General features: G+C 41.3%; 1 protein-coding gene across 4 annotated transcripts in view; it reads left to right on the forward strand.

The window, feature by feature from the left end:
* Positions 1–23,685, forward strand: part of LOC121909664 (roundabout homolog 1-like) — a 108,075-nt gene that overhangs the window by 82,958 nt on the left and 1,432 nt on the right. For 3 of the 4 annotated variants that reach the window (XM_042430217.1, XM_042430216.1, XM_042430219.1), the window contains 27 exons: positions 4,686–4,843; positions 8,696–8,816; positions 9,805–9,943; positions 10,046–10,173; positions 11,976–11,984; positions 12,284–12,408; positions 12,510–12,681; positions 14,508–14,716; positions 14,809–14,890; positions 14,987–15,155; positions 15,268–15,434; positions 15,583–15,704; positions 16,470–16,704; positions 16,935–17,056; positions 17,226–17,397; positions 17,746–17,943; positions 18,708–18,734; positions 19,538–19,577; positions 19,775–19,929; positions 20,083–20,439; positions 20,535–20,654; positions 20,752–20,887; positions 21,409–21,561; positions 21,663–22,108; positions 22,953–23,093; positions 23,194–23,415; positions 23,503–23,657. In XM_042430217.1, coding sequence (XP_042286151.1) covers positions 4,686–4,843; positions 8,696–8,816; positions 9,805–9,943; positions 10,046–10,173; positions 11,976–11,984; positions 12,284–12,408; positions 12,510–12,681; positions 14,508–14,716; positions 14,809–14,890; positions 14,987–15,155; positions 15,268–15,434; positions 15,583–15,704; positions 16,470–16,704; positions 16,935–17,056; positions 17,226–17,397; positions 17,746–17,943; positions 18,708–18,734; positions 19,538–19,577; positions 19,775–19,929; positions 20,083–20,439; positions 20,535–20,654; positions 20,752–20,887; positions 21,409–21,561; positions 21,663–22,108; positions 22,953–23,093; positions 23,194–23,415; positions 23,503–23,654 — 4,277 coding nt within the window. In that variant the 3' untranslated portion in view covers positions 23,655–23,657. The remainder of the gene's footprint in view (positions 1–4,685; positions 4,844–8,695; positions 8,817–9,804; positions 9,944–10,045; positions 10,174–11,975; positions 11,985–12,283; positions 12,409–12,509; positions 12,682–14,507; positions 14,717–14,808; positions 14,891–14,986; positions 15,156–15,267; positions 15,435–15,582; positions 15,705–16,469; positions 16,705–16,934; positions 17,057–17,225; positions 17,398–17,745; positions 17,944–18,707; positions 18,735–19,537; positions 19,578–19,774; positions 19,930–20,082; positions 20,440–20,534; positions 20,655–20,751; positions 20,888–21,408; positions 21,562–21,662; positions 22,109–22,952; positions 23,094–23,193; positions 23,416–23,502; positions 23,658–23,685) is intronic. The other variant, XM_042430218.1, reaches the window with a different exon arrangement.

A 23,685-nucleotide genomic window follows, 5' to 3' on the forward strand; every position in this document is an offset into this window, starting at 1 on the left:
CAGACAGTAACATTGAATTGCTCCGCCTCAATTCATAGGCCGTTGTCAGGTACATAAACCTTCTGCCGGTGGCAGTAGTCCTTTCTTGTTTACCACAAAGTGTCTATGTTTTAGTTGGAATTCAAATATAGGACTTATCTGTGTTCTCCTTCATCGATCTCCACATGAGAGACGAGAATTATTGAACACAGTAGCATGAATACTGCAGCTGCAACGCTTACGGGATGGTCCGTGGTGGTGTGTTCATGGACCTCCCCGCCGTCTCGGCCCTTTTCTGTACCAACCCCCTGTGGGCCAAACTCCCATTTATGGAGGGTTTGGCAGTGGGCTTCAGCCATTGCACAACCGAGGTGTGAGGGTTTTCTTTTACCCTGATGACCTCATTGTCATGGCCAGGTGCAAAAAATGGGCTATGTTCCTCACAACCCAGTTGATTTTGTGTCTAACTAAGTTAGGGTTCACGATCAACTGGAAGAAGAGCATCCCCTAGCCATAACAACAGGTAGAATATCTGGGAGTTGTGCTTGACTCATGTCCTGGGACTGGAGAACAGGGGGGCTTAGGTCTTAGGTTTGGTTTTAGACCAAATCGTTGTTTAGTGGGATGTGTCGAGGACATATGCATGGCAGTGTCCTGGTCTATGCCATGTCCATTTATACGGTTCTATCTCTTGGACATGTTGGGCTCCTTTTTGCAGTCTGTGTTCACTGGATCGACCCAATGAAAAAGGTGAGTGTGTGTTTCAGCTATGTTTCATCTGGCCCCCCTCTGGACATGATACACCTGCATTTTTCTTGTGCTCCATGATGACCAAGGGAACGGGGTGTGCAGAGGGTCTGTTGCATGACACTAAACCCCTGCAGGTTAGGCCATGGCCCCACCCAGTTCAGTGATATACTACCTGGATCGGCTGGGCCCCCTACTTCGTCACTGAGGCGGCCTAGGCTATAAGAAGTAGGTGGGCTGCAACTAACTTTAGCCAGTCAGGATCAGTGAGGCTGATACACCGCTCACTGAAGAGGTTGTAGGATGCTGGACAGCGCATGCTGCCTTATATACTGTGTGCTCCACACATATTCAATTAAGCGTGTCCTGATTGGCCGGCTACATTTATGCAAATTTCAGTAGGTGAATACCCTTGGAGTCCAGTGGAGGGTTCCGCCTGTGCTAATAGAACTAGGGTTACAATATCGTAACCTTCGATCTGCAGTGTGCAAAAAGGCACTTTGAATACAAAATGGAGTAACAAGGGAGGGTTAGTTTTGACTGTGGTGACAAAAGGTGCCTCTGGCTGTCTCATGTGGTGATGAAGTGTGATAAGGTTACTGTGTGTGCCCCTGTCTGTGGGGTTAGATTGTGTTCCTTTTTGGTCCAGTTGGACTCTGCAGAGAGGATTATTGGAGCTCTGCTGCAGTAGGCCTTTCAAGCTCTGGCTCAGGCTCCAGAGGACTAACAACAAGTCAGACACTGTCAGATCCAGGGTAGTGAGGCCAAGGGCTGATGCTTTGAAGTGGGCTATGAGATTCTCATCTGGAGGGATCAGATGGAGGGAGAAAAGAAGACAGCGAGAGGTGTAAAGCTCCAGCTAAACAGGCAAGCTGGGTTGGCTTCAGGAGCTGTAGAGGTGGGTTATGCTGTTAGAAGCCAGAACCTGCATTCTATGAATTGTTTTGACTCTGTAAAAACCTATGACATTCATCTTTATGCAACTCCTGAAATAAACAAGTATAATTTGATAATAAGAAAGCCTTAAAATACAAATGCAAGTGTGAAAGAGCAGAAGGGAAAATAAGGTTAAACACAGCAAACGTAGTTTTAGTTTTTGAAGTTGACTGGGAGATACAGGAAAAATATTAATGACTCTGCAATCAAAGCATGCAGAGAAAAAAAATGTCTGTATTTTTTATAGCAGAGGTAAGAATCTGGGTTTAATTTGTGGTGATTGCCCTCTGTATAATTCTGCAAATATCCCTAAAATGCAGACAGCCATCTCTGGATCTCCACATTTGATCAATCAGCCCGTAACAAAATTTAAACATTTATGTATCCAGCAAATGCATGAATCAGTTTTACCTCATTCTTCTTCTCTATGGAGACAGGTTTTTCAAACGCCTCTGAATTAAGGGATGTAGGGCTATACAGCAGTGTCAGCAACATCCGTCCTATTGTGGGAAGTAGATTGTCAGGATATGTTTCAAGATAAGCTGCGTTTATGAATTGCGCGGAGATAATAAATGACAAGAAAAGAGACACTAAGGCAAGAGAGTGGGAGGAATTGAAGATGGTCTTGTTTTGAGAATCAGAGTACTTACATTTGCGTATGCTTGTATGGTTTTTAGTTGGGCATGCATAATTTCTTATTATAACTTAATAAGCAGATTCATTTTCCCTTCTGAGAATATAAACAGTCAGTTTTACAAACACATGTTCCAGATTATCCCTGTGCTTACTCAGCACAATAGTATAACATGCATAAACGAGCCAACTCTTCCTTGTTCACATACACACAAAAACACGCACACTTATGAGAACATTCTTCACTAACCTTCATAAGCTTCCTCTGCTTTTAACCCTTATCTCTCCTCGCCTTATTTCTTACACTAACCCCAACGCTATCACCAAAAATAAATCTTTAACAAAGGGTTCGGAGGAAATAGTCCAGGCTTTCAAATCCTATGGAGACATTAGGACCTCACACGATAGTAAAAACAGATGTGTAACCTGATTGCTTTTGGAATTATAAGATAGTATCAGTCAATCAATCAGCATACACACACACACACGCACACTGTACTGTACACACAATTGTGATGGTCTCACTTTCTTCCTGTCTGAAGTAACCTCAACCATGTTTTTGTGTCCCACGAGGAATGCCTTTTATCATGTGACACGGTGGTGTTCGTGGAGGTGGGGGTGGGGTGGAGGGGAAGGTGGGGGGGGGTCGTCAGACAGCTGTTTCCCATCAGCACTCAGTCAACTGCAGTCAGCCAGTCGCAACCCTGCTTGGAGGATCAGAGGGGCAGAACAGCATAGTGGAGCTCAAAGAGATGCAGGGGCCGAAATACTTCCAATTAGAAGGTCATCCCAATTTGTTCTCCCATATCCACAGTGCTCATCAGGCGTCTCAGGCCCGCTTGCCCAGTGTTATGTACAAATCCATAGCCAGGGGTGAATGGGTTGCCGCCATCTGGGAGTGATTATGCCTTTTCCTCATTGTTTCCTGTCTTTTCACCCCAACCCAGCTCGACTGAGTTCTGCTGTTCTGCTCTCTGTGTTGGCTCAGCTCCCTTGGCTTGTTCAGGTTCTAAGCCCCCCCCTGTAATTTAAGACTGGGAATGCTTAACAGCAGTCACTCATGCACAGGCGTCTACATTAGCACATGTTGTTCACCTCATCAGGAGCAAGAATCTGCTCAGTGATGTGAAAGGAAAGACTTGTTTTCATTCATGATGTACCACTTTCTCTTTTACAAATCCACATTCCTCATGTCCATCCTCAGCTTCTCGCTTGCAAATAATGAATAATGGTCCCATACTACAGTTTAGAGGTCTAAGATTATTCTGGTTGATTTTTTGACACATTTAAGTGTTTATAATCTCCTGCCTTTAATCAGAAATGTACTCTTCTTTGTGCTGTTTAGAGCTTGAGGCAATACATAGACAGAAAGGAGCTGCCCGTGTCCACCAGAAATCACACTTTACGGTTGGGCTCTGCGTGGATGCAAGTTTGAGCTGTCTCCAGTTCAGCTTCTGGCTACAAGCTCATTTTCTGCGCACAGGCTACTCGTTGTGGAAAGATGATAAATTGCTGTGGTAGCTTTCCACTGCCTGCTAGTGGAGCCGTCTGGAGCTCACCTATCTGCTCTGTAGCAGTGAATCTTCTCATCTTACTGTCTGCCATTAAGACAACCAGCTTTCTCAGCAGCTTGTCTCAATAAACTATATTCCCTGTTTGAGTAAGGAAGTAACCCCATGAGGTTCCCTGGGAAATTTCACCACAGATAAACAGATAGCTGTCTAGATAGAATATTAACAAATCATGATATATTTTGGGCATGATCTGGTGTACTGCTTTTAAAAATTGTGATAGACAGAGCTCTTGTATAACACTTTATTATGCTGCCTTCAAATAGAACTTGTAAGGTCATATTTTCGACTTGATAAGTCAAGTAGACAATATCCTGCTGCTAAAGTGGCATTAGTCTTGAGAACACTTGCTAGGTGACGAACAATGAAACAGATCATGGCCTTGTACCCTTTACAAAATGGTGACTGATTTTGTGTTTGCATGTCATTTCATGCAGTTCATGCTTATTCTGCTTATTCATGCTTATTCTGAGCATGGCATTTCATTGCCATGCTCAGAATAAGAAAAGAGTAAACAACAGAAGAAATTAATAGAAAAAGAATTAAAAAGCAATTTGCCTGTGCCCTGACATTTGAAAAAAACATTAGCATGCACATTGTCACAACGTCTGAGCTCAGAGCTATAAAATTCCCACTTATGAAAGCTGTGAATACCACATCAGTCAGTAAATGGACTCTTGTTGTTGATACAATAAACACAACCCCACTTGAACGCACCAACAATATGAGCAGATATTGTGATTTAGCATTGTCAAATCATGGTCAAGCATCATTAAATTCCACTCTATTCACTGGTCTGCTTTTTTGTGTGTTTTCCAGTTTTACGTGATGACTTCAGACAGAACCCAGTAGACGTTATGGTTGCAGTGGGTGAGCCTGCAGTGCTGGAGTGCCAACCACCCCGTGGGCACCCTGAACCCACAATCTCCTGGAGGAAAGATGGTTCCAACTTAGATGACAGAGATGAACGCATCACAGTAAGAGATACTGTTTTGACCTTAAACATTATAGATCATCCTATCTTTTAAAGAATAGTTCACAAAAAAAATTCATTTTGTCATTCTCACCATCATGTAAGACAAAACACCTATTACCAGTTGGTACATCCACATGATACAAAACAAGAAGCTTGGACTTAAATTAAGCATGTGCCTTCTCAACTCTTGGATTTTGTTGCACAAGATTTGTGGTGTAAATCTTTGGTATTTAGTTGTCCTTGTTAGAACAACCAATTAACTCTCACCTCAATAATGTGGAAATATAGAAGAGCAAGACTGTTAAGTCCAGATCAAAAAACAATTTTCTTGTGGTCACAAGAGCTCCTAAAAATAACTATTTTTACCCATATAATCTCTGAGTTTCTAAACAGAACTCAGTTTGCTAGGAGGAATTTAAAGAGATGTTTTTTGACAGAAAAAAAAACTAACCATAACATAGTGTATCAGAAAAAAACTGCATACTATGCTTTTTGTATATGCCTGATGGCAAAAATACACAATAACAGAAAACAATAACAAGCTGGCAGTAGTAAGAGTCATTATATGAACTATAGTGCGGTATTACTGTAATCTAATGAAGTTGTCTTGTGGCATGCAGTACACAGCAGTGATTTTCTTTTCATGTTTCTGTATACACTTAAGTGATTTCAGACCCAGAAGGGCTTGATGGCTTTGGCCAGCAAGAGCAGGAGTTCTTATCCCTTTAACTGAAGGACAGGACTTGGTTTCGGCATCTCAGATGATTGTGTGTATGTGTGTGTGTGTGTGTGTGTGTATTTGTGTGTGTTGATTTGTTTATTTGAATGTCTCTGCATGCTCCTGGGGACACACAAGAGCAGATTCAAAGCTCATGTTAGTGTGGAGTGACAGGTAGAGTCTCTCTGGGGGGCTGTGATGGACAGAGCAGCTATCTCTGATTTAAGGAGAGGCATGGATCAGAGCCAGGCGGAGGCTCCTCTGAGGGAAATACAAAGGCTGCTTTTTGCTTTGTACTTTCTGCGTGCCTGTCTTTGTCCTCCCTAATCATCTTTCCTATATGGAAATATGTCTTTGCCATGAGAGTTCATTCAAAGACATCACTTACTGTACAAAGACCAAAGGAGTCCACCACAACTGATTCATGGCTACTTCCCATCCTTTTAAGTGTTTTTTTGTGTCCTGGACCTCAATTTATTGATACTGATATGTAGATAAAGTGGTGAGTTAATTCTTTAGAAGGTTCTAATACACAAAAAATGTGATTTATGGATTTTAAATGCCTTTATACATAAAATACATGTAATTCACACTATAAGCAGCTTCAGAATATGTGTGCCTTTAGTGTGTCTAAGGCTATGTGAAGAAGAGAGAGAACATATTGAAACAGAACAGAAATGAAAGTTGAGGTTTCAGTGTCCGAGATGGAGGATAGACAAACCACATGTGGATTTCTTTGCAATGGAATTGCTCCTAAAAGCGAGGAGCGGTCAGTCCAGGAAATAAAAAAGTTCTTGGTCTGCTCTTTAATCAGCTGCTAAAGTTACTAGTGCAGCAGTATTTACAGCAAACAGCAAAAGTTGCAGAACACAAGTATAGCATTAGTCAGTGGCATTGGTTAGAGCAAGATCATCTTTGCAGTCCTTGAGGAGTACTTTACTGGCATCATTACATTTCCACAAAATTTGATTTTGGTTCATCAAGAGACAGTTATTGCATCGTAGACCCACCAGGACAAGTGCCCACTGATGTCCTATTAATCTAAGACACAAATCTTTTTTATCCAGGGTAACCTCAATCACCTGAATTTAATAGGCTTCTGGATTTGATGAAAATATTAGTGCTTACTTATTTATGGAATGGAAAACTACAATATGGGAAAGATTATGAGCAAATAATAGGGCTATACACTGACATTCAAGCAATTGGAAAAAAGTCGTTTACTGTAAGTCTACATGTCATAGGTTCCCTATATGTGCCACTTCTATTAATAACTGTGCTACTCCTGTCCTCCATGTGTAATATGCTACACAAAAATGTAAATATATTAAAAAAGGATGTTGTTTTGAAGCAGGAACATGTTAAGCCCCTGTGGAGCTGAGGATGGCCAAAAAAAATCCATCTTTATTGCAACTTAGCGTGTAATTGTGCGATGTAAATTTATGCAATTATATCCTAATATATATTTTATTGGGCCAATCAAATACTGTAAAATACAGTTACTGTTTGCAAAAACATGCAGCCTGTCCGACTTGATAGGTTTCCAACAATGTCTGATTTCATTCATGGCTCATTCATGGCAATATAACCACCTCTGTAACTGTATGCAATAATGCAGTTATGCTTTTAGTCATATACTGTATAGAAGATTTATGCATTGGTTATATGAGTCTTTTTATTGCTAATGTGAGTCTGAACATCCAAACCTAATCCATTGAATACTGACAGGAAAGTTTGAATCTGCAGTACCAGTTCCCAAATTCTGCCACTTTCTCCTTGTGATTACTAGCGGTTGGCATTGTGTATAAAAGTACACACAACCACAGGTCACACCACAGTTTGTCAAATCTTCCTCTTAAAACCACATCATTTGCAACAGATTTGGAATGTCAGCCATAGTTAGGCCATCCATAGTTGTTATTTATTTGGTGTACAGTATGAGCTTTTTGTGGTGGAAGGTTAGCCTGGAGGAGCCTGACTAATGAATGAAAGGCAGTTGGTTTCATCCCTGCAGCAGCAATTTAATGATGTATTCCATCTGTAAGCTGGTGAGTGGAGAGTGCCCACCAAGCCAGGTGCTGTCTAGCATGACGCTGAATCCCTTGCCTGCCTCATGGACACAGCACTGTAGTCAGCCTTGATCTCTGACCTCTGTTAAGAAATAGCAGGGCTGAGGTATAACAGGCTGTGTGTGAATACATGAATAGATCAGTTCCATTGCCTAGTGTGAGTAGGAAAAAAGCAATTTTAAATCATAATAACAAGGCTGAAAGTTTAATTGAAGTTGATGCCTGGGAGAAGGTTTCAGATGTCTGGGTACAGGGAATGACCTTGTGTTTGTTTTGACATCTTCACATTGACATGTTTCCCTGTTATAGTATCACGCCTGCTCACTGCTGCTGTGGTATCACCTATAACACTGGGTAGCTACAGACTATCTGAACAGTTTTCAAAGTACCATAAAGACAGCTACCATAGTCTGTGGGGGCATATGGTGGATAGGATATGAAAAGAATGAAAACAGCATGGAGTGCATGCAGTATACCTTCCACCTCTTTGTTGTGTGTGTGAGAGAGTGCATGTGTGTGTGTGTGTGTGTGTGCAAATATGAGTACAGTGAAGGTAAAAAGTTTGAGAAAGGCAAAGTAGGCTGACAGAACATCTGAGGAAGGTCTCTACAAAGAGGCAGTATATCTTTGTTCCCAGGGTTCTGTGCTAATGTAGCACCAGATATGAATTATGTAATTTCATAATGGGTGACCTTCTGTGAAGCTTGAAAGGCAGTACAGATTCTTGTCCTCAGATAAGAGATGCATACAGATGCACACAAGAATACACGACACTACTTGCTGTTTTGACATCAAGTGCACATACATGTATATTTTCAAATGGAAGATAGCCAAAGATGTGAGTACACAGTGTGTGCATTATGCATAAAACACGTCTTCAGAGAAAGCTGTACAAATGTAAATGAAATTTAGCTGTGGCACATTTTATGACAAAATGTACATATTTTGGCCAGAATATTACATGCATTATGAATGTCACTCAGCTACTCACAAACACAGTACACACAAGGATGATAAGGTCTTGGGCAAATACAGCTGTGCAAATATATTTTGTGCTTTCTTTTAGATTCGCAGTGGCAAGCTGATGATCACCAACACCCGGAAGAGTGATGCAGGGAAATACATCTGTGTTGGAACTAACATGGTCGGAGAAAGGGAGAGCGAGATCGCTGAACTCACTGTGCTAGGTAAAATTTGGGGCTTCGTGATTGCATTTTCCATTGTTGCAGTGCTTAACTTAGTCCAAGTACCCTCTCAGTTCACGGTGGTTTAGTTTTCTAGTCCACTGTGTGAGGTCTTTGTCACTGGGGTATAATAACCCATTAATTACGTTGATTATGCAGCACTACCATCCAATTTGCCAGCTTTGGAGAGGTTTCCCTTCAAACTGTGCTGAACATTTACTGCTGCTACATCCAAAGCTACAATCCTCCAAACCCTTCAGTACAAGAGCTCCCCATGCTACCTCCGACAGCCCCCACCCTAAACTACTGATTCCAGCCTCAATTCTCCATCCCCCACTTATTTTCCTAACATTTCCCATCAGAATAGAGCTCTTATCAGTATCACACAGTTAGATGACCTTGGTTGGTGTTGGGAGTACTGCCTCATAAAGCTATTCAAGGCTGTGAGAATAATCCTGCTGAATACAGAAACAGGTCAAAATATACAGGTTGTGCATGATAAATGACTAAATGACTCTCTAGAATTTTTAATTTGCCAGAATTAGTTCTATGATAATTGGCTGACTGTACTAACATTTTCTGTTTCTTGAAGTAAAATTTAGAATGAATATTATCTTGCCATAACCCCTTGCACAATTTCCTTGCATCAATGCATGCTACTGTGAAAATACAGTATGCACACACGCAAAAAACGTTAATCAAAAGACAACAATCCAGGATTAAACTTGATATGGTATGGAAGTGAAGGTGTGATACATCCAGTCCAACAAGAACCTTTAGATAAACCACAGTAACTATACAAAGAGATTGATAAGATTAAAGCTATTTCAATATTTTTTTCTTTCAATCCGACAATTCAGCTATTAAGGATAACAAAAAAAGAAATGTAGATAAGACTTGTTACTAGATATATACAATGGATGGCACTCACAAACCTGATGTCAGTGAATACATTGATATTTGTGCTGCTTTCTGTTGTGCTGCTCTCTAGAGCGCCCAACCTTTGTGAAGCGGCCCAGCAGTGTGGTGGTGTTGGCAGATGAGAGCGTGGAGTTCCACTGTGCGGTTCAAGGAGACCCTGTTCCCACTGTCCGCTGGAGGAAAGATGATTCTGACCTGCCTAAGGGCAGGTAATGCACAAAGGCCTTCTATACACAAAAATGTACCATGCAAACCTGGTGTTTCAACTTTTCCTTTCATCTCTTGATTGTGTGTGTCCATCTTGCCTTCAGATTTGAAATCCTAGAAGACCATACCTTGATTGTTCGCCAAGTGACCTCTTCAGATGAGGGCTCCTATACGTGTGTGGTGGAGAACATGGTTGGGAAGTCTGAAGCATCCGCCACGCTCACTGTGCACGGTCAGTTCAACCCGTCCTCTAACCATAGCACCACCTTCTCAGTTCACACACTATTTTCAAAGCCTCAGATTTCCTTTTCACGGATGAGAAGTATTTGCAAGACAGCTTTTCCTTGCCTAACAGGATAACTAATCCTGTCTCGTAGTGTCACAAATTAGCAGGCAGTGACTTTTACACTGCCTTTATCCAGACCTAGTTTTTGTTATTGTGCCATAGGCTGCTGTTGCTCTCAAGACAGTACAGGCAGAATTATCTCTGGGGTTTTTGTGTGTTCTTTTTCACTTCCTGGCTGGAGGTCATATAATGTCTACAGCAGTCCTCGGTTCTAAAACAAGCAGTGTAGGACTGTGCTGCAGTTTGTTTACAGTACTTTTCATAATAATGTACTGTATAAACTGAGAAGAGCATGCAGTTAATGTTTGCGTGACCGCAGAAAATGGATTCATTTGGTCGGAGTTGTCCTGCCACAATGACACCCTTTAGTTCTTAAATCAGTCGCAAGAAATGAGCGGTAAGACACCTCTCATAGCTGCACCTACAGACCCATATATACACATAAACACACATGGCAGTGCCACAGACTGTGAGGACAGTAGGACTTAATTAAAGATAAGCCAGGGCTGGTCTCATGCTGGGAAATGACATGGTTCCAATTACATCGTCTTCCTCTCCCTCCAAAAACCTGAGAAAATGACCATCAAGGGGGGCCATAGCTAATTTGGGCAGTGAATGGAGAAGGGCAGGAATAACTGGCAGATGAGTAGAGGTTGTCTTATTGGAGGATATATATATGTATATATATGTATATGTATATACAGTCATAGCAACAAAATCATTTTTACTGACCTTAAACATTTGGTTGATATTAAACAGTTGCCATTTGGAACAGATGTAGCAGGCCTTGCAGCAAGCTTATTCATTATAAGGTTTGCCCAGGTTCCAAGTATGAAATGAAACGACTATTTAGCAGTGAACTCATTAAAATGATTGATATACTTTCAGACATTAACTTGGAGAAACTGCTGAATTCAAATAAATGAAATACATTTGACTATACATGAAACATGTCTCCTCAGAGAGAGTGCCAACTATGTGCAAAATCATGTGCTGTACTTTTTAAAAAACTTTGAACACAAAAATGTTGAGCAATAACTGCAGTCATACTCTTGCTGCAGTTCCAAAACCAGCTGGGTAGCTAGCCATTCATTTCACTATAAATCTAGTTTACAGATGTCAAGATATACAGTAGTTCCCATTTTAAAATTGTGTCTTTGTTTGTGTAATACATTTAGCTGAGCAGAGGTCCCTGCATAGCACCAGCAGCTTCCTCTCCTACCCTCTATCCAGACACAGTGCTCCTTCCTCGCTCCTTGTAGGTTTATTTCGTCCATTAGGGGATTGTAGCTTTGTCCAAATAGGCCTCAAGGCTGGCTGGCTCTGTAATTTAAACCAGCCCTTCATTTTTCACGCCTCAGAGTCAACAAATCTGCTGAGTCTAATAGGGTCTAAACAGCTTGCCTTGTCCTTTGACCTTGGTTTGAATACTGGAGAAATGTTTCACTTTTAATTCCAAAAGCACAATTTCCTTTCCTGCATATCCTTTCCAAACTATACTTACAAATGTATGAGCGTATATGAAATTGTTGTTGTTGTTGTTGTTGTAGTTGTTTTATACCGATTCCATTGTGCTCACTCATTCAAGCATGTGTCAATACTTTTTAGTGCATCATCTCAAATGCATATGCCAGTATGTGCCTTCATCACTCATTATACTGCTCTTTTTTGTGTCTTTTCCCTTATAGTCAACACTGGTAAGTTGTCATCCGCCCCTCATCCACCATCAGACAGTAACAGGAAATCATGAGCCCCTGTCATTGTCCTAGCTGCACAGTACTTCCATCCACCAATACAGTATGTAATTCATGTTATATGTGGGTAAATGAATAAAAATATGCTGTTTTTTTTTCATTACAAAAGGTAAAGAATGACCATTTCTTGCTACATATCTTTTATTCTGAGCTTGTTATGCATACTGACTGATGTTCCTAAACTGGGAATTAAGGAAATGTATCAGGCTGCCTTAGTAATTAGGACCCTTCTTCCTCTACAGTGCCTCCAGCATTTGCTGTACGCCCCAGGAACCAGGTGGTGTCAGTGGGAAGGACGGTCACCTTCCAATGTGAGGCCACCGGTAACCCACAGCCCGCTATCTTCTGGCAGAGGGAGGGCAGTGAGGTGAGATTGACCCTCAGTCTGTCATCACACTAAATCACCACTCAGTACAAATAACGCTAATGAAGGGGTTTCAAACTCTGTGATCTCTGTGTCCCCTACAGAGTCTCCTGTTCTCTTACCAGCCACCACAGCCCTTCAGCCGTCTGTCTGTCTCCCAGATGGGCAGTTTGACCATTACTGATGTTCAGCGCTCTGATGGCGGCTTCTACAGCTGCCAGGCTCTCAACATTGCCGGCAGTGTTATTACCAAAGCACTGCTGGAGGTTACAGACAGTGAGTAAAGAGAGGGAGTGATAGAGGGCAGATGGGGGTGCTTTTATCAGCCACCTTTCCAGCTTCAGTCTTTTGTCTTTTGGCTAAACGGACTACTTTGCTGCTGCAGTTTTTCGTTGTTGAGCAGATATATTAGGCTATGAGTTGGCCTTGGTTGCACACTGGTGAGAGCTACCTCCCTTATGGGTGTGGTAGTTGGCCTTGGTTACTAACTGTCAGGGGAGAGATTTCAGGGGATGTTGCTCACATGATGGGCTCAAAACCCTGTTTCCATGGTGATTTTGTGTAAAGAGTGTTTGGTCTCATCTCTCTTACCTCTAAAAATACTATTTACTATATGGCAAATGTATATAATCTAAATAAAAAGCTCAAAGGGAAATATCATAATTATTATCTATTGTTACTCTAGTTTCCATTAATATAACACAATCTAGTCTACGGCAGATATTTATAAATTAAGACTGCAGGATTATCATATTGTTTCTAGGTATGTTTATATAGAAAGTGGTTTGAGGAACTGTCATCCAAGTCCAAGGTGATGGGATAACTTCAATAATTGATTAAAAAAGCAATTTAAATGTGCTAGGAGGCTTACACCATTAATTACACACCACCAGCAAAGTCTACAGGCTCCCAATTAAATGACCTGTCTGATCATGAATACATGTGTCTTTGTAACTGTGTAACTGTGCTTCTCTGTACATATATTAAATTAATGAAGATAATTGCTTCAGGCTTAGACAGTTACTGCATGTACACATTGAGTTGTTCAGTGCAGCCCTGTTAGTTATAATGTATAATCCGCTGCTCATATTGGTAATGCAGCCACCTTAGTAGGGAAATGAGAGGCATCCACTCCACAGTGAGAAATCTGTTATAGGTAATGGGAAAAAAAAAGATGGGGTCATGTTTTATGTATTTTTTTCAGTGGTCTATAGCACTCCGCTCTCGCCTCTACCTGTTTGTCTCTACTCTCCCCTCCCCCAAAGTCTCTCCATCCCACCACACTTCTCTCATCCCCATTTGGAGTGGTGCATTTTAATGGAAATAACTGGTCCGCATTACCTCCGGCAGTTTTCAAGGCGCGCTTCCATCATCTTTTTTTTGCTATTCTTTTTATTTATTTATTTAGAACCCCTGCCCCCATCCACAGGGTTTTAAAATGTAAGAGAGAGCTCTGTTATCTAAGTTGGATTGTTATTAGTTGGGCTTTTGCCGTTGTGATTGGAGTCGGCTCCAGCAGTACCTACTGCCGAATGAACGATTAGTTGCTCTCCGCTGGAGGGGAAAAGTTGATTTCTTTTTCCTCCGCTGCCTGCACAGCCACCTAAACCTATTGTTCTCTCTCTTTACCAATTTTCCTCTCAATATCTTTCACATCTTATCTGTCTTGCAGTTTTTGGCAGTATTTCATTTGCTCGTTTTTCATTTTCTACTTTCATCTTTCTTACTTTTATTTTTGTCTCTCTTCATAACTTTGATCTTCTGTGAACATCAATTCCAAATTTCCAGTTCCATACTATAAACTACTGTTTACTGTTTTGAATATTAATATAGTTTTAACCCCAGTACAAGAATGTAATATGCATTTTGTTTAACCTAGCTTTACCCATATTTTACTTCCAATGACCACATTTCTTTTCCAACCCTTAAACGTAATGTTTTAAGTTGCCTAAATATAACCACAAAAACTTCCCCCTATCATGGGGAAAAAATTAAAAACATATGTTCAATATTAGCAATTTGTGTTGGCTGTGAACATTTTTCAGTGATGTTAGACATTTCATTATTATTCTTTCACTTTTCTACTTCCTTTTTTTTCTTAGTAGCTGGGTCAGACCACCCTCCTCCTGTGATTAGACAGGGCCCAATCAATCAGACTGTTCCCGTGGACAGCACTGTGGTGTTGGGTTGCCAAACTGCTGGCACTCCACCTCCTACAGTCCACTGGAAGAAGGATGGTGCGGTGGTGTCTCCAGTGGACTCCCGTATGTCCATAGCAGACACAGGATCACTGGAGATTCGCTACACCAAGGTATGGGATGAAGTAATACAGCAGTTAGTACTGACAGCACTGAGCCAAGCCAACCCACTAATGTCTTCCACTATATATCATCTCCCCCTTAGCTGGGAGATACAGGCTTCTACTCTTGTATAGCTTCTAGTCCGAATGGAGAGGCTTCCTGGACGTCATACTTACAAGTCGAAGGTAGGTTACTCAAATTCAGACAAATAAATAAAGGTTGCTAATACACTGTGTAGCTTGTGTAATTCGCTTTTTAATTTATTGGTATCTCTGTGGCAGAATTTGGAGTTGTTGTGCAGTCAAGTCATCCTACAGACCCTAACCTGGTGCCCAGTGCTCCATCTAAACCTGAAGTGACTGACATCTCTCGTACCTCTGTCACTCTGTCATGGAAATCCAACCCCAATGCAGGAGCAACACCTACATCTTACCTAATTGAGGCATTCAGGTTAGACATACAGTGTGTAATATCCAGCATGTTTAAACAACATATATTATCAAGCTTGATTTGAAGTTTGCCTTGTATCTATGTGTTATCATTGCTTCACCTCTCCCTGCAGTTATACGCTGGGCAGCAGATGGGTGACCCTAGCTGAGCATGTGAAAACACAGACCTTTGTCCTGAGGAACCTGAAGCCTGCAACTGTCTACCTCTTTATGGTCAGAGCAGTGAATGCTTATGGCCTCAGTGACCCCAGCCCAATCTCTGATGCTGTCAGAACACAGGGTCAGTGTGGGCTTTTCATCCTTTTTTTTTTTTTTAGATTAACCTCATTTTTAACAGTTAATCTAAACAGAATCTGTATGTTTATTTTAGTTCAAATTAATAAGTAACTGTTGCTCTTTAACTCATTTTGTACCTTTGGTACCAACAGAGAGCACTTCCACCATGCAGGGAGTGGATCATCGTCACATCCAGAGGGAGCTGGGAGATGTGGTGATCCACCTGCACACACCTACTGTCCTGTCGTCTTCTGCTGTCAGGGTGCAGTGGATGGTAAGGCGAACACATACAGTAATGTTGACTGTCCTGCACACACTGTTCACAATTTTACGTTATATGTACTCTATGTGAGTTGATGTGAAGTGAGTTTAAATATGGGAAAAATGTCAAATGTGCAATAATCATCTACACTAAACTGTCTAGTGTGAAGACACTTGAAAATATTTACTTTATGCTGAAATACTTGGAGTTTTCTCTTTAAACATTTATTAGCAGAGAATAAATCCACTGCACAGAGAAGTGAATTTGTCTCTGGGATGATAAATTGCACTTTGTTCCAAACACATAAGAATTTATTTACAGCATTTTTCTGGGTGTGTGTGCGTGCATGCATGTGTGTGTGTGGATGCCCTAGCTGGAATTTTTTAAGGCATCCATTGTCATAATTGCGTGGTTTAAATGGAAACTGCTTAGTCCTCTCCTGGTTTGATTTTAACTAGAAACATGCTGAGGGGAAACTATTAATGACCTCATATCACAGTTTACAGTGAGAATTCACAGATATGGGGAAATGTTATTCTGTGTCACCCTCAAGGCAAAGGGAATTAACTGAATTTTAACAGATCATTCCTGCAGGATGTTCACTCTCACACAAAACAAGAGTGAACGTCGTTCTTAGGTGTGTGTTGTTTTAACTCACATGCGATAAAGACTATCTTACATTCACACATTTGATTCAAACCAGACGTTCAGTTGCTCATGAACAAAAGGGAGCACGCTGACATTTATACTGTATGTTTTACTCTGCAATTCCATTAGGTCGAGCAGCAGTCTCCATACATCCAGGGTTACAAGGTGTTGTACAGGGCGTCTGCTGATCATGGCCAGCCTGAGGGGCAGTGGAGTGTCCTGGAGGTACACACCCCACAGGAGGACGGGGTGGTTATCGGTCAGCTCAAGAGGGGATCTATCTACGAGTTCAAAGTGCGCCCCTTCTTTGATGAATTCCAGGGAGCTGACAGTGATGTGAAGGTGGTCAGGACATTGGAAGAAGGTGACTGTCTGAGAACTTTCCTTCTACAGTATTAAATGTATCTGTTAATAGCAGAGAGGAATTGAATAACATCTTTTACTGACTGTATATCTAGATGACATTACAAACAGCAGGTATTGCTTTATTTAGTGTGCAGTGCTGTCAGAGATACAGACCATACATGGGATGCATACAGCATCACATGAGACTTAATATGTCTCCATGGTAAACTGTATGTTCCATTGCTTCAGCCCCTAGTAGAGCACCCCAGGGTGTTACAGTGACAAAGAGTGATGCCAATGGGACTGCCATCCTCGTTACTTGGAAACCACCTCCAGGACCGGAAGAGGCTGGAGTCATTCAAGAGTACAAAGTAAGAGAAGAAGGCTCCTGCCCTCTACTGTACCCATGCTCTGCATCACATGTATTCCAGTTAAAATGTAAATTGTATTTTTGTGAGGCTGATGATGCCTCTTGTGTTGTCAGATATGTCCCTCAGGCAATCACTGTCATCTCGTCTCCTCCTCACCCTCTCTTGACAGATCTGGTGCCTGGGTAATGAGAGTCGGTATCATGTGAACCAATCGGTTGATGGCTCCACCTTCTCTGTGCTCATTCCCAGTCTGGCACCAGGAATTCGCTACAGTGTAGAGGTTGCGGCTAGCAACGGTGCTGGACCTGGGGTCAAGAGTGATGTCACTTTCTTTCAATTAGGTGAGAGTCCTCCCTAAAAAGGAGAGTTTGATTAGTAAACTGACACAAAACTGGGCCAATAAACAGTGACAATACCTCACGTTGAAAACTTCCAATCCATTCATTCTCATAATGTTTCTTATACTGCTATTTATGGGAAACTTGAATGAACAATCTGAAGCTCATGTTGTGATTACCTTTAGCTGTCCAGGTTGTCTTTTTAACAATGCATGATTTTTTTCTGATTTTTATGCATGATTCTTTGCTGCCTTATCAACATTTTTGAACACATGAATTATACTTTCTTGACATCACTGCTGTTGTTTTGCTGTAATGTCTGACCTCTTGCTTTCTTCTTTTACTGATCAGACTCTGCAGGCCAGATGATGGATATCAGTGAGGAAAGAGACACGTTGTCTCAGATCTCAGATGTAGTGAGGCAGCCGGCATTTATTGCTGGCATTGGCGCCACCTGCTGGTTGGTCCTCATGATTTTCAGTGTGTGGCTCTACCGTCACCGCAAGAAGAGAAGTGGCCTCAGCAGCACATACACTGGCATCCGCAAGGGTGTGTGTCTCTCTGTTATGTGTATATTTTATAAGGGTAGATGGATAGATATGTGTATGTTCAAGATGCTAATTTACAACCGTGTGGGCCAGGTGTACGTCTGTAAAACAGGTTGTCAATTTACTTTTGTGGGAACATTTGAAGGTCGTTATGATTGTAGAAGTGATCAATCCATGACACGTTGCCACCAGACTAAACAGCAGTCTTCATCTCAGTGATATTAAGGAATATTTTCAGACGCTGATAAGCAGATCACATCAAAGGGTGAAAAATACTCCGGTCTAATCTCCCTTTGACACAAAGACTTCAGAAACAAATTAGACACTTTTCATTCGCGACTATGCAGACATTCAAACGATAACCTTTAGTCACTCATTTCCTCAACACAACACAGTTCTTGGAGGCACAGGCTTGTCAACCTGCCATTACCATGTCTGCTACAATATTACTGTTATTTTTCCCTCTCCCCCGGCTTGCCTGTCACCCCCATTAACCTGCACCTGGACACTTGTGTCAAAGAAAGAGGCTGCAGTAAAGCAGTTGACATGTGGTTATTTAAATGTTTGTACACATCAGTTTTTTTTTTTTATATGAAGAGATGTCTATCAATACTGTGTGCACACAGCAGAGGATAGATGCATAGATATGAGAAAACCTCATAGCGTGCATAACTAAGCTCATAGCTACAATAATACAAAAGTATATTGAAATTATTTCAGTTTGCTCATCTTGCTTTGTTTTTCCTCCTTTGTGTGTTCCTACAGTCCCGTCATTCACCTTCACACCTACAGGTACGTACTGTATGATAGATCTGCTAATGTTTGTGATAACTTGTATTGAGTAGCTATGTATTTGGCAGGTTAATTATCATTTTTATCATTATATGTACTGCACAACTGAAAGAGCGCTACAATGCAAAAAGAATATGAAAAATTTGATTTTAAAAACATAATCTTGACATAGAATACAGCAAACAAAAACAAGATGAAGAGAAATTAATTGAGGTAAAACATCAACAATGTCAACTAACCTTAAAAGTGATTAGATAGTTCTTTCTCTAAAATAAGAACTAAAGTAGCAGTTGATGCTTCCTCTTCAGTATATTGTTATAGTACATAAATGCAGTACAAGCATGTTGAACCAAACTATGGATTTTGCTGATTGTAATAAAGCAACATCAGCTTTATGCATAAACATCTGTAGGCAGATAGTGTGCCGAGCCCACCTGCTCACTAGGTTAGGTTCATTAGATTAAAGAAGGAAAAATATGGAATGCATTATACAGAGAATTGTATTTGATGTTTAACCAATGATGGAGGAGAAAATGTCTCAAACAGTGTTTCTGATTCATTTGTGAATTTATGCCGAGAGCTGTAAAAGCACAGGCAATTATTTGTGTTGTTTTCATGCCCATTAAACCATACAGTCAGACTTTTTGTCCTCTGAATGGAAGCATGTATTGAAGAGAGCATAGACTTGACTTTAGATTTTAGCTTGGAATATTTACCTGCCTTTCATGGTTTCTCTCTGCCTTTAGCATTTCCGCTTTTTGACAGCTCATCAAGTTTTAATGTTTTTCTACATGCCTTTGCAGTTGCATATCAAAGAGGAGAATCTGTGTGCAATGCTGGCAGGTGAGTGATATTTTTGTTCCTTTGTGTTATATTAAGACTAACAGAAGAAATGCACTCACGTTGTGGGAACACTAGGGGGAGATGTCTGCCTGTTCTAAACAATGAAGCTTATGCATCCACCCCACACTCATCATTCTTCAGTGATATATGAGGACTGCAGGTTTTGATTGACAGCACTATGGTCCTCCTTATTGCAGACCTGGCCTTCTCAGCATGGGGGAACCTCTGAACCAGCTGTGGCTGCCAGAAAATTGGCCAAATGCATGTGCCAATCACAAGGACTGTAGTATCAACTGCTGTAATAATGGCAATGGCACCAGTGACAGTAACATGACAACATACAGCCGACCAGGTTAGTGCATGACTGAGTTCATGTCATCATTCGGGTAGGAGCTTTTGTGATACATGTTGTGTGTCTAATGAAAATCAAACAGCTCCCAGCAATGCTGAAGCTTTGTGACTCTTGCTGTGCTTCATGTGCTGCTTTGTTTCATGTCCTCCTCAGCTGACTGCATTGCTAACTACGGAAACCATCCAGAAAACAAACAGCTTGGTTCTGAGACGCCCATTTACAGTGATGTGAACCTCTCCAACAAGCTGAATGAGATTAAAACGTTCAACAACTCCAACTTGTGCTATGCAAGTCCAGGAGGAGATTCAGCAGCCACATATGAACCCATCCCATATGCCACCACACAGCTCATTCAGGCAAGCATTAAGAATAAGGCAGCCACCGGTGGTGCTATTGTAGAGCCTCTGGACATGCCCTGCTGGAAGCAGCCTCCCAACCCGCCTCCAATACCAAAAGAGATGGCAGCACAGATGCAGTACAACATAATGGAGCAAAACATGCTAAATAAAGGTAAAGTGGGGTTAAATTTGATTTGCTTGCATTATTTGAATGAAAAAAGAAATATATTGTAAATTTTCTCACTCTGTGAGACTCTCTGTCTTCAGATCATCTGCAAGGAGGTGAAGGTATGATCCATCCTAAAACTATCCCCTACAACCAGACCCGTGATCACAGCACTGGAGGCTCACACCACAGCTCAGACAGAGGCAGCAACAGCACCTCAGGTGAAGCCAAGAGATGAACTATACAGATGTGTGATGATTTTTAACGAATCAAGCCAGAGGTCTGTGTTTACCATGGGGTTTTCCTCTAAATTCTCAGGCAGTCAAAATCAAAGGAAGGGACCGCGGGCCCCGAAGACACCAAAACATAATGCGGTGAGCTGGGGAGAAGCTCTGTCTCCTCCTCATGCTAATGCCTGGAACTGTGATGAGTATAGCCTACCCATGGAAAAGAGGTAGACACACACAGATTGCATATATGCATTACAGCACAAATACACACAGGGTCTTTTAGTCGGTAGTGCTGAAGTGGGTCACCACATGCATTACTTTATTTGCTTTAAACTGACTTTAAAATAATAATATAATAATACACAAAGTTATCACCCAGGCATTATTACAGGATGCAATGAACATCTGCAAACCATCTTTCAAAACAGAGCCTTATTGTTACTGCCGACACTTAAACCACACTAATTAAACAGTTTAGATATTTATCACTGTCAGACAGTCAGTTTACTATATTTAGAATTACTTAATGAAATGCATAATGGAAAGAACAGAAACACGCATGAATACAAGACATGTGCAGCCTTTCAGCAATAACAAACAGATGTTGCAGAAAGCTTATTGTTCACCTTTGTCCATTTTTCTATGATGGAAATTTGTGTTTCAATGGAGGACCAAGGTTTTTTGCATCAATGTCATTCCTCGTTACTTTAGCCATAATTAGCCATATTTGTCCCTTTCTTATCAGTTTTGATCCAGAGGAGAGAATAGAGGGCTGTCCTACTCCTCCAGTTAGAGGAGCAGCCTCATCTGCTACTGAAGTGCCCTATAGTCACCCACCTACCACAACACCACAGGGAGACCTGAGCAGTGGCTTGCGCGATGGAACCGAGCACTTCAGGTAACCAGATTAAAGCTTCCTGACACTGTCATTTCTACCTGACTCAATAAAAACTTTTGTTGTGACAAGACTGTATGGATTTTTTTAAATGCACTTTACAGCCAGCACATCTCCAGCCACCCGCACCCTCTTTCCCCAACACACACCTACAGCTCCATACCTCTCTGCATGGATACTGATGGACAGGAAGAGGATGATGAGGAGGCAGAGGAGGAGATAGACACAGAGCTTGCAGAAAGTCACTACAGCCAACACCACAACCGGCAGAAGCACAAACACCAGCTGCACCACCCCTCTCCACACAAGCTGCTCCTCCACGGGCTGGAGCAGACCCCAGCCTCCAGCACTGGGGATCTGGACAGATCAGTCACAGGGTCCATGGTTAACAGCTGGGGCTCAGCATCTGAGGACAACATCTCATCAGGCAGGTCCAGTATTGTCAGCACCTCAGAAGGATCCTTCTTTACAGACGGCGATTTCAACCAGGCAGTAGCATCTTCGCGGGATATTGTAGGCCTGCGCATGTGTAGATACCCAGAGGAGTCAGGTGAGAGGGCTTGTGGGGAAAAAATGAATTAGTATTATTATTATTATATCATTTTATGTCATTATCACATCTCATTTTATCATATTTGTTTACTCTGTTTGATTTATTTGTGAATTTGCACATCATTTTACTAATTTAAGTTGTTTCAAGGTTCTTCTTCAGTGACATGATTTTCATCCATGACACTCTGGGTTTGAATCTGGCCATTTTTGTCATGTCATTTCCACTGCCTCAACTCATATTTCCCAAAGCTTTTTAGTGTTTTATTTTAAATAAATAAAATAAAATAAAAATGTGATAAATATGTTTTTTAAAAATTGCAAATATACATTAACATTTCAATATAACAACTTTATAATAGATGCCATATAAGCTATGGCATGGTGGTTTTCTATATATTGTCAACCAAAGGTTTAAAAAAGAAGGTTTTACATGAGTTACTATGAGTTTCTCAAATCAGTCACTAAATTAAAGCCCTTGAAAAATTGGTATTAAATCTTAAATATTTCCTTAGAAACTGAAATATCCATGACTACGTGAGCAACAATCAGATAAGGTTGAATAGTTTAGTTAGTTTGAAAATAAAACATATTTACTTAGGGAACAATGTCCCTGTGGTCCTAATTTAACACCACACTGCTCACAATAAGGATTGATGGAGAAACTATGTGTTGGCTGTAAATTTATACAATGTATATTTGACAAATAGTGTTATCATATATTAATTCAACACAATTAAAATATAAAAAAAACAGACTCACTCTGTAAGTTTACTGTTATCTACCGTAATATTTAATGTAATAAACATTTTAATATTATAATATAATCTGTGTGATGATTTCAGGCCGGCGGCATCAGCGACCCAGCAGCCCCATGTCCACAGACAGCAACATGAGTCCTGCAATAACACATAAAAGGCCGAGGAGGCATAAACAGAACCAGACTGGTCAACAGGGCTACCAACCCAAAGACGTCTTCAATGATGGTAAAGACTGAACCAACATTTAGACTAGAGATTTGTCTAATATCTGTGTATCTCATAACAACTTTAACATTTGGATCTCTGTGTTCTGATGTGTCCCCAGACACCTGCATGCCTCTGAATTTCACCAGCCAGATGTCCCATGGTGACTATAAAGTGAGGGGGGCCACGCTGCCTCGGATGGGCTCTGGGGAGGGCCGGGGTCGACGAGGCAGCACTGGGACTCACAGGGTCAGGGAAGGTACACTTGAGCAGAGAGAGAGCCAGGACAAGCACAAGACTCCACTAGGAGGAAAAGGAGGCAGCAAAAGCAGACAGCACTCAGGTACAGTACTGGATGCATTATATTGCTCACTTTGCAAACTATAGTCTAGTCAATTATAAACCTCTCACTTTGTTGTCTCTTCTGCAGAATTTGGGGACATCCTTCTGTATAGTCGTCCCTCTTTCCCATCAGGTCATGCTCAGAGGGAGCCTGATGATCCCAAATCATCCAGCTTTATATCATGTGGAGACTCACGGACCAAACAGGGAGGACAGGTGGCACCTACAGGCCAGCTGTAGGATGTAAGTAAACCTCAGGAATCAAAACTCC

This window comes from Thunnus maccoyii, chromosome 13 (assembly GCF_910596095.1).
Source record: "Thunnus maccoyii chromosome 13, fThuMac1.1, whole genome shotgun sequence".
Lineage (NCBI taxonomy): Eukaryota > Metazoa > Chordata > Actinopteri > Scombriformes > Scombridae > Thunnus > Thunnus maccoyii.